The following is a 16,680-nucleotide window of genomic DNA, read 5'->3' on the forward strand; positions in this document are numbered from 1 at the left end:
TATTAGAAGAGAAGTACTAAAAAACCACGAAGGCAATTGGCATGAACATCTCCAGAACACTTAAGAAATCCTCTGCTGTTTATCTGCCTCCTCTCCTGTCACGAAAGTGGAAGGTCTATTTAACAAGTAATTCTGTGCTTATCACTCTCTTTCTTTAAATTATTTATCATATATTTATTTATTCAGCTGTGCTGTGTCTTAGTTGCAGCCTGTGGGAGCTAGTTCCCCAATCAGGTATTGAACGTGGGTCTCGGCATTGGAGTCTTGGCAACTGGACCACCTGGGAAGTGTCTCGTGATACTCCTGGGGACAGTAATGCGTCACAGACCTCCTGTGAGGCCCCCTTAGAGCTGAGGCATGGGGTGGCTCCAGTAATCCTCCTGTGGCTAAGGTGTGGTTTGTTGGTCATGACTCACTCACACTCCCTACAAACATAGGGTTTCTTCCCTGTGTGTGTCTTTTGGTGTGAGATGAGGACGGACTTCCGACTGAAGCTTCGCCCACACTCCCTGCAAACATAGGGTTTCTCCCCTGTGTGTGTCATCTTGTGTGTGATGATGTTGAAGTTCTTACTGAAGCTTTGCCCACACTCCCCACAAACATAGGGCTTCTCCCCTGTGTGTGTCCTCTGGTGGGTGATGAGGTTGAAGTTCTTACTGAAGCTTTGCCCACACTCCCCACAAACATAGGGCTTCTCCCCTGTGTGTGTCCTCTCGTGTGAGATGAGATGGGACTTCCGACTGAAACTTCGCCCACACTCCCCGCAAACATAGGGCTTCTCCACTGTGTGTGTCCTCTGGTGGGTGATGAGGTTGAAGTTCTTACTGAAGCTTCGCCCACACTCCCCACAAACATAGGGCTTCTCCCCTGTGTGTGTCCTCTCGTGTGTGATGAGGACGGACTTCTGACTGAAGCTTCGCCCACACTCCCCACAAACATAGGGCTTCTCCCCTGTGTGTGTCCTCTGGTGTGAGATGAGATGGGACTTCCGACTGAAGCTTCGCCCACACTCCCCGCAAACATAGGGCTTCTCCCCTGTGTGTGTCCTCTGGTGGGTGATGAGGTTGAAGTTCTTACTGAAGCTTTGCCCACACTCCCCACAAACATAGGGCTTCTCCCCTGTGTGTGTCCTCTGGTGTCTGATGAGATGGGACTTCCGACTGAAGCTTCGCCCACACTCCCCACAAACATAGGGCTTCTCCCCTGTGTGTGTCCTCTGGTGGGTGATGAGGACGGACTTCTGACTGAAGCTTCGCCCACACTCCCCGCAAACATAGGGCTTCCCCCCTGTGTGTGTCCTCTCGTGTCTGATGAGGGCTGACTTCTGACTGAAGCTTCGCCCACACTCCCCGCAAACATAGGGCTTCTCCCCTGTGTGTGTCCTCTCGTGTGTGCTGAGACTTGACCTGTCCTTGGAGCCTTGCCCACACTCTCGGTACATGACTCTCATAATCCCTGAGACCCCTGCTCCCGTGAGCAATGTGCCTGTGTCCTCTGGATTCAGTTTCTGGCTTGTGCTGGGCTTGTCTGTCATTCTCTCATGCACCCCAGAGCCCCCCATTTGTCCTCCGGGTGAGTAGGAAGAGGCTCTTGAAATCCTCTTCAGCCTTATGCTTTTCAGCAATTGTTGGGGCCTGACCTTGGCCTCCTGACCCTCAGGTGTGTCGCTCGGGCTGTGTGGATCTGAATATCGCTGATTTTGATTGCCTGGGCAGGGATCCTCTGGTTGGAGGAGGTCTCTTTCAGATGGTCTCAGGAGGGTCTGAGAGGGGTGACTGCGTTGGGTGTGTTGGTTGAGGAATTTCTGACTGGAGAAGGCCAGAGAGCAGGAGGCACATGGGTGGATCTTGGGCTTCGGTTCTGCTGAAAGAGGAAGCTTTTGGTCAGGTAGCTGGTTTGCTCGGTCAGGCCCTCCCCCCTAATCATCTAAGTGTTGACAGTGCACAATTTGTCTCCCATCAAGTGTCTTTACAGTCCACTTTTCCACTCCACTCTTATTCTCTACATCTACAGAAATCCAGAAAGCGGGTGTCAAGGGCCTTTTCTACATATCACCCAGATAGGGACCTTCCAGCAGCATCAGAGGCAGTGTCTCTCCTGATAGAGATGGATCTGCTAGGACTTTCCCTGCGTGTAAGTGTCTGAAATGTCATGTCACAGTGGCCACAGGTATTTACCCTACTGAGGGATAAGACTTGATGAATTAGTTGAAATCCCCTGAGTGGCTCCCTGTGAGGGGAAAGGGTCTATTAAGTTAGGGGCGCCTGGCCTGGAGCTCTCTGCATATGGGAGGCAGCACAGTGGGTGGTTACAGCAGGTGTGGGTAACTCTGACTTCGTGGCTCCTTGTTCAAAGAGCAGCCTTTGTGCCGATCTCTGCAGGAAGTGGGTTTGAGACTGGATGAGACCGAGCTGCCCAGGTCCCACTGACTACAGGTCTCTGGCCCCTGCTGCCCAAACAGTTTCACAAATTGCTCCTCTCTCAGTTTCCCATAAATCATAAAATAAAGGCATATCCTTCTCAATCCTCACCAGTATCCATACCTCATTTATTTCACTCAGGCTTAGTCCATTTAACATGCACTAGGAAGCCCTATTTAAAAATACATCTCCAGCAAGATTCTTCACACCTTCACTCCCAAGCATCTTCGGCCAGCCCACTCTCCCCTCATGTCTGGCAATGAACTGACCTCTGAGGGGACTCCCCGCTGCTGTCTCTTCCCAAAAATGAATCAAAGCATCATCTTAGCACAGAGAACATGCTGCTTGCAGCAGAAAGCCTTGCGGTTGTTCTGTGTCACCCAGGAGGACCCCTGGGCCCTGCACGTGAACACAGGCCCTGAGGCTTCCGTGTCCCATCCAGCCTCCTTCCTCTCCCTCTGTGCTTCCTCCCGCGACCCCTGGCATGGCCTCTCTTCCCGGCACTGGGGCTGCGGCACTGGCTGCTCCCCTGCCTGGAATCCTTCCCCACGGGTGTTATCTCTGCACAGACCCTGCCCCACCATCCTGCACCACACCCCACCCTCTGCTCACGCTGACCCGAGGCACGTTCCCTGCGCTGGTTTCCCTCAGAGCACCAGCCCCTGTCTGGTACGAAGCCCCTGCTGCCCCAAGGCAGTGGTTCTGTCTGTTTCGGTGCGTGGAGCCCTGTCTGGCACAGAGCATGAACTCACATGGCAACAGACTGGAACAGTAACTGAATGCACATCACTGCACATGTGTGCACCACAATGTTCATCGCAGCACTGTTTATAATAGCCAAGACATGGAAGCAACCTAGATGCCCATCAGCAGACGAATGGATAAGGAAGCTGTGGTATATATCCACCATGAAATGTTACTCACCGATTAAAAAGAATTCATTTGAATCAGTTCTAATGAAACGGATGAAACTGGAGCCCATTATACAGAGTGATGTAAGCCAGAAAGTTAAAGACCATTACAGCATACTAACACATATATATGGAATTTAGAAAGATGGTAATGGTAACCCTATATGCAAAACAGAAAAAGAGACACAGATATACAGAACAGAGTTTTGGACTCTGTGGGAGAAGGCGAGGGTGGGATGTTTCAAGAGAACAGCATCAAAACATGTATATTATCTAGGGTGAAAGAGATCACCAGCCCAGGCTGGATGCATGAGACAAGTGCTCGGGCCTGGTGCACTAGGAAGACCCAGAGGGAACGGGTAGAGAGTGAGGTGGGAGGGGGGATCGGGATGGAGAATACATGTAAATCCATGGTTAATTCATGTCAATGTATGACAAAAACCACTGCAATATTTTAAACTAATTAGCCTCCAACTAATAAAAGTAAATGAAATAAATAAATAAATGCAAAAAATACTAATGACTAAGGAATTCCATTTACTGTCTTTAAATTGGCAGATATCATTCATTAATTTCCTAGTGTGACTCTTCAAATATCTTTGTCCTATAAATATTTTAAAATAAAATGTCTATCCTATAGTGAAAAAAAAAAAAAAGAGAGAAGAAATGGGAGGGAATAAGGAAGAAAGAGGTAAAGGGCAGAGAGCTGGTAGGTGCTAGAAAACTTGCTTTTTGCTTCTAAGCCTTTCAGCAGAAGGTGATGTTACATATTTTTTTGCATGAAATATGAAAAATTAGAACTAGCATTTTTACCATAAAAAATTTTTCCTTACAATCATATGACAAGAATAAAATTCTGAGGCATTTAAATTGCAACTCTACTGACTTTGGACTGGATTGTCCTCTGCTTCGAAATCGGGCCACGGAGGCTCCCAGGATGGGGTGGGGTGCTGGAAGAGGGCTGACACTCACCTCTCCCGGTCGCGAGCTCACTCTTCCCCCTGCTGACCCGCTTGATGCCAAGGTCCTGACCATACTCGTCCCCATACCAGACCAGCAGCTCACAGCCCGGCCTGACCACCTGGCAGGTTCGGTAGAAGATCTGCCCGTGATACTGGAAGGCCACCAGGTTCTGCTCCTCGTCGTCCCGGGCACAGTTCACATACCTGGGGGCGAGGCCGGGAAAGGGAAAGAAATCTCAGGTGATGAGTGTCCTCCACTCTCCGACCATGCCCAGCTCCTTGCCTTCCGCCTCTGAGGCCGCCCCTCATGTGGCCCTTCTGTTCACACCTTCGACCAGGCCATGTGAATTCCCATGCTTTTCTCTCCTTACCTAATTAGCCATTTTCCGGAGCCCAGTTCCAGACTCATCTCCACCTGGACTGTCCTTGAGGCTGGTGACCTCCAGCTCCTCTAAACTCTGAATTAAGTTCTCTTCCATCCACAGGACTTGGTGCTCCTTGGCTAACACGCAGCCCTCAGCACTCACCCCAGCCTGCCTTCTCTCCCGAGGCTTTCTTCCATCTCCCCACGTCCATCCAGGGTCTTATTTGCTTGCCCACCCCCTCCCACGGAAACTTGGAGAGAGCTCTGATATAGCTTGAGACACAGAACAGTAATAGTGTGTTCACTGTTTGCCTGCCCTGATGATAGGAGAGGCCCTCAGAGAATGGGCCTCCTCAGGACAATCCTGCCCCCCATTCCTTCTGAGGCCTCAGGGCCCACTTCTCACTGCAACCAAGCCTGAGGAGGTTGTTCCCCCCATAGAGTCAAGGTCTCCTGTGTTAGTTTATCCTGGCGCTGTGTAGTTACTCAAAGATAGAAAAAATAAGGTTACTGTTCCTAAAATCAATTGGCTAATGTCTGTCTGCAGTATGTTCTCCAAAAGGACATGGGTTGTGTGATCTGCTTCAGTAACGAAGTTCACTGTCTAAACTGAAACATAAAGTGCGTGGTAAGTGTCCATTAAGTGATTTAAAGTGTCCCTGGTGAATCTAGACTCCTCAAGTTGTTTTCAAGTCCACCAGTTTTGTTCAGCATATACACTCATATCTTGACAGCACACGCCATATTTTTATCTCCTTCTTTCTAGTGTCTTTTAAAATGAAAGGGCATGATATGGAGGGAAAAGAGGAAAGAAGATGTGAAAGCTGTTGAGGGAGCCAGGTTGAGAATGAAAGGGGCGTGGGATGGAGGGAGTCTCGATGTCTACACACTGCAGACTCACTGCACTCACCTCATCCAGTTGGCCCAAGATGTGTCCTTTCCATCCACATACTCATAGAAGTTCCTCCCTTTGGTGATCTGAGTGTCAGAGAAAGAGTTACAAGCTTTCCTATTTATTTATTTTTTATTTTTTACAAGCTTTCTTCTTTCTTTTCTTTTTCTTTTTTTGGTAGGAAGCAATAGAAGAGCTATTTCCGTCTGTAGTCATTGGTGCTTTTCAGCCTGCATGGATTCACCTGCCAGTCGGACCCCACGGTAAACCCCTTACTCATCATTCCAAGTCTGAGTGTCTTGGTTCATTGAAGGCAAGGGCTCCACAAGGGAGGAGTCACTTCTGTGTCTCTGTACACTGTGGTCCCACCTCTCCTCTGACCTTTAGATAGAGGTCCTGAGTGTCTGCAGACTGTTCCCACCTCTCCTCTGACCTTTAGAGGGAAGTCCTGTGTTCACGCCCAGGGCACACAGTACACAGGGCTGACTGTATCATTGCCGACCGTGTTATCACCATCTGTGTCCTCGCATGTAGACATGAAGTACCCCCCACCACACACAAGCGATTAGAGGCCAGAGGACAGGGAAACGGGTGCTTCTCACCAGCCAGGCGTATCCACTGTTTGCGGCCTCTTCATCGTCTGTGATCTGGCCCTCATAGGGGCCAAAGTGCAGGCCCAGCGGCAGATCGGACGCCTCGTTCCATACTCCAAGCCCAGCGTCAGGGATGCCTGACAGTCTGATGCTTAACCCAGGATGCAGAGTGAGGGCTGAGCGGTTGGCATGCCCCTTTTCCACTGCACAGTCCTTTACAAAGGTTGGGGGCCCATGGGCAGCACAGCTATCGATGAAGAAGTTCTGACACTCCTCACAATCTGGAGGTGAGAACAGGGATGAGAGGAGGTATCGTGATGTTGCTGGTCGTAAAGCCCTTCAGAAAGAACTGGGGCACTCATGGCATTTGGCCTCGACCCTGCACCCCAAGTCATAGAGGAAGGGGATGGACGGGGGACCAAATGGTGAGGTGAGGTTAGTGGACCAAGGCCCTGTAGCCCCTTCTCCGTGAGTGGGCCACCGGGGTCACTCACAGAGGTAGTCGTCATCCTGGGGCTCGCTGACCTCTTGGTATATGTGGCCCTTTCTTTCTCGTAAACTGTACTTCTTCACTCCAGTCTCTTTTCTTCTGAGTTCTAAAATGGAGAACAGAAGCTAAGCAAGGCCGGTGGGGTCTGGGGAGTTAGTCCCTGTTTTATTGGAAAGTATGAGATCTCCTACCTGTCCAACTATACACTTTGTTAAAACTTTCTTACATGTATTTTTCAAACTTTTACTTTTGTAATTTTATTTTTTAATGATACATTATTTATTTCTTCTCCACTCTGCATGGCTTGTGGGATCTTGGTTCCCTGACTAGGAATGGAACCCACACTTCCTGCAGTGGAAGCATGGAGTCTTAACCACTTCACCACCAGGAATTCCATTCTCTATACTTTGCTTCTTGTCCCTTTAACTACAGGTTCAGGAGACTGAGGCTCCACTGACCACAGATGTCCAGTTCAGTGATAGCATCCTGCACTTCCCATTAGTAGGTTTAACTTCCGAACCTTCCTACTTAGGAAATAGTTCACCGACACATCTACTCAGAAAATACATGTTAAGGGCACATGACACGTAAGGCATTGAGCAGAGGTCTGGGCATAAACACTAACAAAGCTCGGTTCCCATCATCACAGCTGGGTTTATCGAACTACTTGTAGGTGTCAGACTTTTGCATTTAATGTAAGGATTTCAAGCACTGTAGGAGTTATGTATCCTTATCTTCACTTTACACATAGCAATCAGCAACTCAGAAAATGTATAAAATTTTCACCAGTCCCCTGTGCTAACATCATGACCCAGATCCGTCCAGCTTAAACCCCCGCCTACCCAAAGTCCATGTCACACACCTAGGTCACACTTATTAGCTTTTCTACAGGGATTAGAGGAAGTAATTAGAGGAAGTCCCCAAATTTCTCTTACCGCCTTTTTGTCTGGGGTGCTGTCCAGGGGCCCTTGCTTTTCTGTGATGGGGCACTGGTTTCTGAGCCTGCTTGGAGCCACTTGTTTTCAGCAATTTTGCTACTCCTGGCAATTCCTTCAAACTAGATTCCTTACTTAATGGTGCCCTGGACATTCTCTTCCATGTGAGTAAAAGACAACAGGCATTTCTTTAGTTCTTTAGGACTTTATGAAGTGTTTTCACATGCATGACTTTAGTTAATACTTTGACAATTCTTGGAAATACCTGATTTGGGGGATGGGGGGGGGTGCTGAACACTGGAATGTAAAAAAAGGACCTAGGTGGATAGTGAATGAAAACTAGAATTCATATCTTAAGGTTCTTCCCCTTCAACTTTCTGCATAAAAGTGAGAGCAAGGCAGGGAGAATAGCTGGAGGTCAGGGAAAGAAGAGGGTAAGTGCTCGTAGAGACATCCAGGGGGGTTGTATTAATTAGTGGCCCTTTGATGGATGAGGAAGTATGGAAAATTACAGAGGGGACAAAACACATCTGGAAAATAAGGTGACAATGCAAGGAGATTAAGAAGAGAAAAGACGATCGGCAGAAACACATTTAGACAATAAAGAAAATGAGATGAAAGTTGCAGGTTGCCATGTCCTAGAGACAATGTTTGGAATTAAAGTAACTGGTCACATCACTTCTCCTTGAACAAGGCTGTATGACTAGCTGATTCTCCTCAGTTTCCTGATCCTTGAATTGGTATTCAGGCTAATTCTTAATGTTATAGTGGACATGAAATTTAATAACCTTCAACAAATTGTTGTGTGAGCTATTTAATACAGTAAGAACGTGAGCGTACATCCCTGGCATCAATTTATTCCCTAAACTGCATCTATATTTGAAGTCTAGCTCACAGACACTATCTTCAGCAATCTTTGACCTTTCTACTCCTAGATGAATGCTCAAATGTGGAGTCACTCATTCACAAAACATTCAGGGGCCCTCAGGGGCTTTGAGCTGGGCCTGGACTTCTGAGAATGAATGGGTGTGGGCTAGGCTCCCAAAGCTCACATCACAGGGGTAGGCTAAACAAATGATTCCAAACAGGAGAGTTGCCTATTAGAGCTCAGAGGGGGAGCTGTTACTCCTCCTGCAAGAAGGAGCATTTGAAATGATGCCCAGATGATGAGTTTCTACTCAAAAGTGGGTAATCTATGTGAAGTCCTTCTGTTATTTTCTTATTTGTTGCTTTTCAGTCATAAACCTGAGGCTTCTCAGGGTTGCGAGTTGCTTCCTCTTATTGGAGTGGGAGGCTCTGAGGTAGGGATCCTGTCTCCTTCTTCATCTTGGACTGTCCACTCTACAAACTGCCCAGCATGTCCTTAAGCTTCCCTTAGTCAGATGTCTTAGCATATCCCTCTCTAGCACAGCACAAAAGAACTGAGGTTGAAAACATCTCTCAGATGAATGATATAAAGATGTATGAATAAGCTTCATAGAACCATGGAAGCTTTAATCATTTTGTAAGGAGTTTAGAGAAAGTGCTTTGGTTTAGATTGCACTACCAGTGATACTGTGATCCTGGGCATATAATCAATCATTTTTTTTTTTTTTTTTTTACCTCAGTTTTGTTATCTGTAATGGTGATAGCTATATACCTACTTATAGGTACTGTAGGATTGATTTAAGGTTTAAGTAAGTTTATTCACATAAAATGCTTAAAGTCTTAAATACTATGAAAAAAATGTAACAACAGAACCGCCTACTACTGTGGTTGTTCTTACTAACTGTAAAGGTGGTGATGATGTCAGACAGTGTGCTAAAGATCCAGGGCAGGAAGGCAGCCGTCTCCAGGATCTCTGTGTTTTCTCCTATTCTCACCTGTGACTGGATCCATGAGGAGGATATTTTGGGAACAGGATTTGGGAAATACTCACCTTCTGATGTTTACTCTGCTCCACTCTGAAGGCCATTGAAGAAGGTTTACCTAAAAAATTATGATAATCAGTGTTTTGGTTGGTAAATGTTTCCAAACTCTGGGTATTCTAATTAAGGACACATAATTCTAAGCCAGAGAGTGACAAAGACAATGATTACCAAAGGAGGAATGGAAGATGATTTCTGTATCATCAACTCCCATGGTTTCACTGGGAGCATTACATAATTTTCTTAAAATTAAAAAAAATTATGAAACTTCATCTGTGCCTCATCTGATGTTCATAAATTTCTAATAAATTTAGTAGCCTTTCATGACAAAAGTACTCATCAATGTAGAAATACGAGGAAGTTACTGCAATGTAATAAAGGTCATATATTGAAAGTCTACCTCTAACATCCTAGTCATCAGTGAAAAGCTGAAAACTTCTACGATCAAGAAAAAAATGCAAGGATGCCCGTTATCAACATTTCTGTTCACCATGATACTAGAACTCCTAGTCAGGGCTTTAGGTTAGAAATGGAAACAAAAGGCTTCCATTTGGAAAGAAAGAAGTAAAATTATGTCTGTTCACAGGGGCATGGTTTTATGTGCAGAAAAATCTTTAAATCCACACACACAAAAATCCTGCACAGATAGTTGCATGGTACAATATCACCATTCAGATATATTCCATGCATGAAGAATGACCATTTCACAAAGGAAAATAAGAACACAATCCTATTTATTTTTTATTTTTTTAAAGCTATAGTGAAGAGCTAAATTAAAAGAATATATTTATTTTTATTTATTTGTTTGTGCCAGGTCTTTGTTGCAGCATGTGGATTCTAGTTCCCTGACTAGGGACTGAACCCTACTTCTCTACACTGGGAGTGTGGAGTCTTAGCCACTGGAAAAACAATCTTATTTATAATAGCATTGAAAAGAATGAAGTAATTGGGAATAAACTTAAGGAGATGAAAGACTTATATGTTGAAAGCTACAAAGTTCACTGAAAGGAATCTGACATAAATAGATAAGTGTCTCGTGTTTATGGATTTGGAGGCTTAATATTATTAAGCTGTTCATACTACCCAAAGCAATTTAAAGAGTCAATGCAATTCCTATTAAAATCCCAATGGAAGTTTTTTCAGACATAGAAAATCCATCCAACAGTTAAAACAGAATCTCAGAGCACCCCAAATAGGCAAAGCAATCTTCGAAAGAACAGCAAAGCTGGAGGCCTCTGATTTCCGGACATACTACAAAGGTACAGGAACAAAAAGAGTGTAGATTTGACAAAAATAGGTATGCTTAGTCACTCAGTCTTCTTGACTTTTTGTGACCTTTTGGACTGTAGCCCACCAGGCTCCCCTGTCCAGGGGATTTCTCAGGCAAGAATACTGGACAGGGTTGCCATTTCCTTCTCCAGGGGATCTTCTTAACCCATAGATTGAACCTGCATCTCCTCTGTCTCCTGCACTGAAGGCAGATTCTTCACCTGCTGAGCCACTGAGGAAGCTGGTTGGCATAAAGACAGATATGTCAATCAATGGAACAGAATAGACAGCCAGAAATAAACTCTTGGATACATGGTCTAATGATCTTCATCTAGGGTGTCAAGATAATGGGGAAAGTTTAATCCCTGAAATGAATGGTGCTGGAGAAATAAAATAACCATATGCAAAATAATGAACATCTTATATCTTGAAGAAAAATCAACTCAGAATGTATTAAAGAACTAAATGCAAGACTTGATAAGACTCTTAGAAGAAAACAAGGGTGAAGCTTCACACATTGAATCAACAATGATTTCTTAGATATGGTGCCAAATGCACAAGTATTAGTAACAAAGTAAAAATAGACAAATGAGATTAATCTTAAAACCTCTGTGCAGCAAAGGACACTGAACAGAGTTGAAAAGCCCACCTACAGGATGGTAGAAAATATTTGTAAAATATGCATCTGATAAGGGGTTAATAAGCATACACCAGTATGAAGGCTACCTACAAGCCAGGAAGAGACCCTGATTGACCATGATGGCACCTTGATATCAAACTTCCATGCTCCAGCCTTGTAAGAAAACAAATTTCTGTGGTTTAAGGAATGCAGTCTGCTTTGTTATGGCAGTCTGAGCTGACTAACAGTGAGAGAAGGAATTGAATAGACATTTCTCCAGAGAAAATATATAAATGGCCAACAAACATATGAAAAGATGCTCAATATTACTAATCAATAGGGAAACACAAATTGAAACCTTCTGCGATGGGTAATACGTATAAGAAGACAATAGCAAGTTTGGTAAGGATATGGATAAATTGGAACCCTTATACGCTATTGTTGGCAATGTAAAATGTTGCAAACTTTCTAGAAAACAGTATGGAGTTTCCACATAAAGTTAGAACTGCTGTATGATCTAGCAATCCCACTCAACAGTGTGTTTCCAAAAAGAATTGAAAGCAAGATATTGAATCAATAGTGGGCACATGTATGGTCATTGCCTCATTATTCCCGATAGGCAAGATGTGTAAGCAACCTAAATGTTCACTGGTGGATAAAAGATAAAGATTATATATAAGATATATGTTATAGCTATTATATCCACATGCACACAACGGAATGTTTTGAAGCCTTAAAAAAGAATTCTGTCATATGCTATATCATGGATGGGCCTTGATGATATTATACTATGTGAAATGAACAAATCAAAAAAGACAAATATTGCCTGATTCCACTTCTATGAGGTATCTAAATTAATCAAATCCATGGAAACAGAAAATATAACCGTGGTTGCCAAGGGCTGTGAGGTGGAAGGATTGGAGAATTGTTACTCAGTGGGTTAGGGCTTCAGTCAGGCAAGATGTAACATTTCTACAGATTTGTTGTACATCAATGTGTATATATATCCCCGGTGGCTCAGCGGTAAAAAATCCACCTGCAATGCAGGAGATGCAACAGATGCAGGCCCAGTTCCTGGGTTGGGAAGAACACCTGGAGCAGGAAATTGCAACCCACTCCAGGATCCTTGCCTAGAGAATCCCACGGACAGAGGAGCCTGGTGGGCTACAGTCTATGGGTACGCAGAGTCAGACATGACTGAAAGATTAGCACTATGGTCACTAACACTAACGTGCACATAGTTAGCAACAGTGTGTCATACACTCAGAAATTGTTAAAAAGGTAAATAAAGACCTGCAGGAGTGTGGTGAACCCAGGCGTATGTATTCCCTATGAAGAATCTCTCCTTATGTCAAAACCTTTGCAGACAACCAAATGTTTGATTTTCATGTCCCTTTCCCTAGTTTTAATAACCTAACGGAACAGAGGGACTTTCCTGGTGCACAGTGGATGAGAATCTGCCTGCCAATGCAGAGGGCACAGGTTTGATGGCTGGTCCAGGGAGATGCCACTTTCTGCGGGGCAGCTAAGCCTGTGTGTCACAAACTACAGAGCCTGCATATGCTCTGCAATGCGAAGACACTCACTGCAACCAGAGAAACCCATGGACAGCAACAAAGACCCAGTGCAGCCAAAACTAAATAAATAATTTTTAAAAATCTGGGAGAACAGAAATCCACAGATGGAGAATCATAGAACTATCTAAATTGTTTTCTCCAGTCTAGGCAGATTAACTCTTCTAAACTGTTTGAGCAGCAGAAGAAGAAGTGAGCGCTCACTTCTATTTTATAATAAGTGTACTTCATTTTATTTACCTGATGCCATCTCTGGTCAGTGAAATGTGGGAAAGATCATGGAGAATAAATAGTTCTCTCAAACACTTTCCCAGAATCAAAATATAGAATTAGTTTAACCTTAGGGTAAGAAGATCACAGGTTTTGTTTTATATACATACATAAATAATATATCTTGACATAATATGTTAATTATTTCCTTTTTGAGGAGATTTAATCCAATAACCAATGAGATTAGTATTAAATCTGTTTGGTGAATTTATTTCAAATGTTTCTTTAACTGCCTTTCACTAAGAATGTTTAGCAAAAATAATTCTTTTTTAAAAAGAGTCATAAATTTTAACCATAAAACTTTTGAGAATTACACTGGAAAACCTATACATTCATCTTCATTCAGGCTTATGTAAATATTTGGCCACAACCACTTCGGTATGCTGAAAGTTATGTTTTCCTTGCTAATGGCTGAGATGAAGTTGAGACCTAAGCCCAGGCTGGTTTCAGGAAGACACCTCCACATCCTCCTGGCCTCTCACCTTGCTGCCTTGGTGTCCATTCTTCATCAGAATCCTCAGTGTCATCTACCTGGGTTTTGATGACCTGCCTGCGGTGATGCATGAAATCCGGTCGAGTGGCTCTGAAACCTGGAAAGAAGCAAAACATTTGTTCTAAGAAGGAGAAACAATGCATAGAAGCAATGGGAAGTGTCACAAAGTCAGGGAATCAGTGGGATGGGCTGGGGGAATCTAGAATAAGGCAAGAGGTGAGCTCTGCACTGCAGGGTCAACCTCCCTTTGGTACAAAACTGTAAACATTTCCTTAGTCTCCACACAAAAGGGAACTGTGAGCAGATGAAGCCACCAAAGAGTGGGCCAAGTGAACACTGAGGGTGAAGACCTGTTTCATGTTTCCCAAGCTCACAGGCACCCAGCTCTTCCTGTTACCTATAGCAATCAGCGCTTCGTAGTTTCTTTTCATATTCCTATATCGGATTTTTTCCCATTCTCCCATCTCTTCCCATTGTTCCTTGGAGAAGTATACGGAGATGTCTTTGAAAGCATCTTTGGCCTAAGGAAAATAATAGATTTCATCAGTGATTTACTAATCTAAGTCAGACCTTAGAGCTGGGCCTTCTCCTCCACCTTTTGTGCAGGAGTAGCCTGAAGCTGCAGGCTTCACAGACCGCTGTGTGAGACAGGGATGAAGACTTTCCTTCCCGACTGTGTCCTGCTTAACTGAACAAACGCTGAGCATTTTCCTAACTCTCCCTGGACACAGAGCAGTTGACGAAGCTAGTGTCCTGTTTTGTCCCACTCCACCCCCCACCATCTCAAACAGGACCAGGCATTCCCATCCTGTGTACGGTCACAGGGAAGTTCACTCAGCTGCCCAGGCAAGCAGTCTGTGGTGCTTCAGGGACCAGCGCCAGGTCCTTCCTATAGAGCTGGCTTAGAGCCCAGCTTTGCTGCCTCCACCTCTCACCGTGGGCTTCCGCTCTGTTCTCCCGGCATCTCCCTCAGTGCTCTCCTCTGGAGACCTGTTCGGCCTCATGGCCATTGGAGTGCTCAAGGCCAAGGTGCCTGTGGAAGAAGAAGGTGCTGAGTTAGCCCAGACCAGTGTCCAGAGCCTGGTCTGTCTTCCTTGGGTGGAGTGTCCAGGGCAGGAAGGTGAGGGGAAAGTCAGGGTGAGGGTATTGGTGGGATGGACGGATCCTGACTAGATATGACAGATCAGCCTAATGTGAACTAGATTTGGTTTCTTTGGTTCCCCTACAATTCAGCCCCTCTGAGGGAAGGCACTGGGAGGGATGTGTCTGTGGGTGACGGAGGGATTCTTGAGGAGACCCAGAAACCCGTAACTGCTGGACTTGGGTCAGGCTGAAATCAGGGCTCTGTTCCAGTGCAGCAGAGGGAATGTTTCTCCAGGAAGGGTTTTGAGGATCTCCTCCTGGACACTCAGAAAAATCTGGGCCTAACGTAGGTTCTATGTCTAAGGGAGAAGTTGCTTGGCTTGAGGAGATCTGGGTCCCACGGGCTGAAATAACTGGGGTCCTCAGACAGAGGAGACTGGGGATCTTTTGGCTGATGTAGAATGCGCAGGGTGAGAAAACTTGGGATCTGTGAGGCTGAGGAAATCGGGGGTTTCTTAGTAAGGGACTTTAGGTCTCCGACAGGCAGGACACTTAGGGTCTTGAGGAGGAAGAGTTTTAAGAGCTCCCAGGCGGAGGGATTCAGGGTCTGCGAGGTTGAGGAAATTTGGTCTCTCTGCGGGTGCTATTTTTAGGGTGCCTCAGGCTGAGGGGAACCGGGGTTAATCTAGGTATTTGAGGGTCACAACACTAAGGGGTTTGGTGTTTCTGTGGGTGAAGGGACTTGTAATCCCTGAAGCTGACGAGAGGCAAGTCCCCTTCCGATCGAGACTCAGGTTACTCAACGTTGACAGGATTTCGGGCCTCCCAACCCGGAATTTGAAGCCAACAGGCTAAGGGTTTATGAGGGCTGCGCAGGGCGCGTTCCCGTCAGCCTCCCCGCCGTCCTGCCGCGCTGCCCACCCTGTCCCCAGGAGAGCTAGAGGTTCAGCGAAGTCCAGTCCTTCTGCGCTGAGGTGAAGTGAAGGGCCAGCAGCCTGCCTGTACCCTGTCAGGCACAAGCGACCAATCGGCGTTGTGACTGAGGCAGTCTGGCCAATAGGCGGCCGGAGGGTGGGGAGCGTGATGGAGGCCCCGCCCCTCCACTCGGGGATTGGCTGCTCTGTGGGCGTCTCTGTCAAGCCTCCAGCGCGCATGTGCATCTTGGCTGGTTTCTTTGTTTTCAGGCATGGCCGCTTAGGCCTGGATCCTCAAGTGGGCGGGTTGTCCTCAGGCTGAATGTTTTTTTCCAGTGCCCTCAACTGGTATATCGGCTCCACCAGACTGTAACCGTGCTCCCGGAGTGTATCCTAAGCCCCCCTGTGCCCTACCTTGTCAAATCCAGTTTTGGCAAGAACTCTTATGTGGTGAGTACTGCAGTATTCAAGGGAAACGGTGTAATTAGCTACATTCTGATGAGACACAAGATAAACGCCGTATGATCAAAGATTTAAACACAACGCGTGGAATAAGGATGTTAGAAAAAACTTGGAGGATTTTTAACCTGAAAGTGGAAGGGGCACTGATGAGCCATCTGTATATGTAATGTAGGTATGAAAAGCCTTCAGAAATGAGGTATAAGTAAAATCTGAAAGCCCTGAAAGTGTTTTCTGTAAGCCGAGGCATAGATCTGGAGGACTGTCGATCCACTGAGCTGAGATTGCGTGACACCTACTGGCTTCACAAGATAAAATAGGGACACTGTTTCTGGCCCTTAGGTAGCTTTGCTCACAGAAAAGTAATGTGATTTCCATGTATTGGAAGCAAAGCGACTGACTGTAGAATTAGTGTCAAGTAGTGGTTGGGAGTCTGTATGGAGAAATGTTACCAGAGAAGCGAGTTTACCTCATGGTGAGTGTAGAGCCAGAAGGTACAACCCAGCCAAAGCTCATGGGAAGGAA

The 16,680-nt window shown here is 45.6% G+C and overlaps 1 protein-coding gene across 1 annotated transcript; it reads right to left on the reverse strand.

Moving 5' to 3' along the window:
• Nucleotides 1-412: 412 nt before the first annotated feature.
• Nucleotides 413-14,703, reverse strand: LOC133042042 (histone-lysine N-methyltransferase PRDM9-like). Its single transcript, XM_061122734.1, has 10 exons — nt 14,628-14,703; nt 14,097-14,213; nt 13,689-13,796; nt 9,486-9,535; nt 7,568-7,724; nt 6,637-6,738; nt 6,152-6,423; nt 5,568-5,635; nt 4,304-4,497; nt 413-1,860 (listed from the first exon to the last, which is right to left on the reverse strand). Exons 1-10 carry the CDS (start codon nt 14,701-14,703, stop codon nt 413-415), a joined length of 2,592 nt encoding a protein of 863 aa, XP_060978717.1.
• Nucleotides 14,704-16,680: the final 1,977 nt, after the last annotated feature.

The sequence above is a fragment of the Dama dama genome, chromosome 1 (assembly GCF_033118175.1).
Source record: "Dama dama isolate Ldn47 chromosome 1, ASM3311817v1, whole genome shotgun sequence".
NCBI lineage: Eukaryota > Metazoa > Chordata > Mammalia > Artiodactyla > Cervidae > Dama > Dama dama.

What these genes read in the sequence shown, in the direction of transcription:
- LOC133042042 (XM_061122734.1), bottom strand. Translation starts at nt 14,703, where the DNA reads ATGAGGCCGAACAGGTCTCCAGAGGAGAGCACTGAGGGAGATGCCGGG. An exon ending in GCGGAAGCCCACGGTGAGAG is followed by an intron (nt 14,214 to 14,627) that starts GTGGAGGCAGCA and finishes CTTAGGCCAAAG; the next exon opens with ATGCTTTCAAAGACATCTCC. An exon ending in ACAGTGGATACGCCTGGCTG is followed by an intron (nt 5,636 to 6,151) that starts GTGAGAAGCACC and finishes TCTGACACTCAG; the next exon opens with ATCACCAAAGGGAGGAACTT.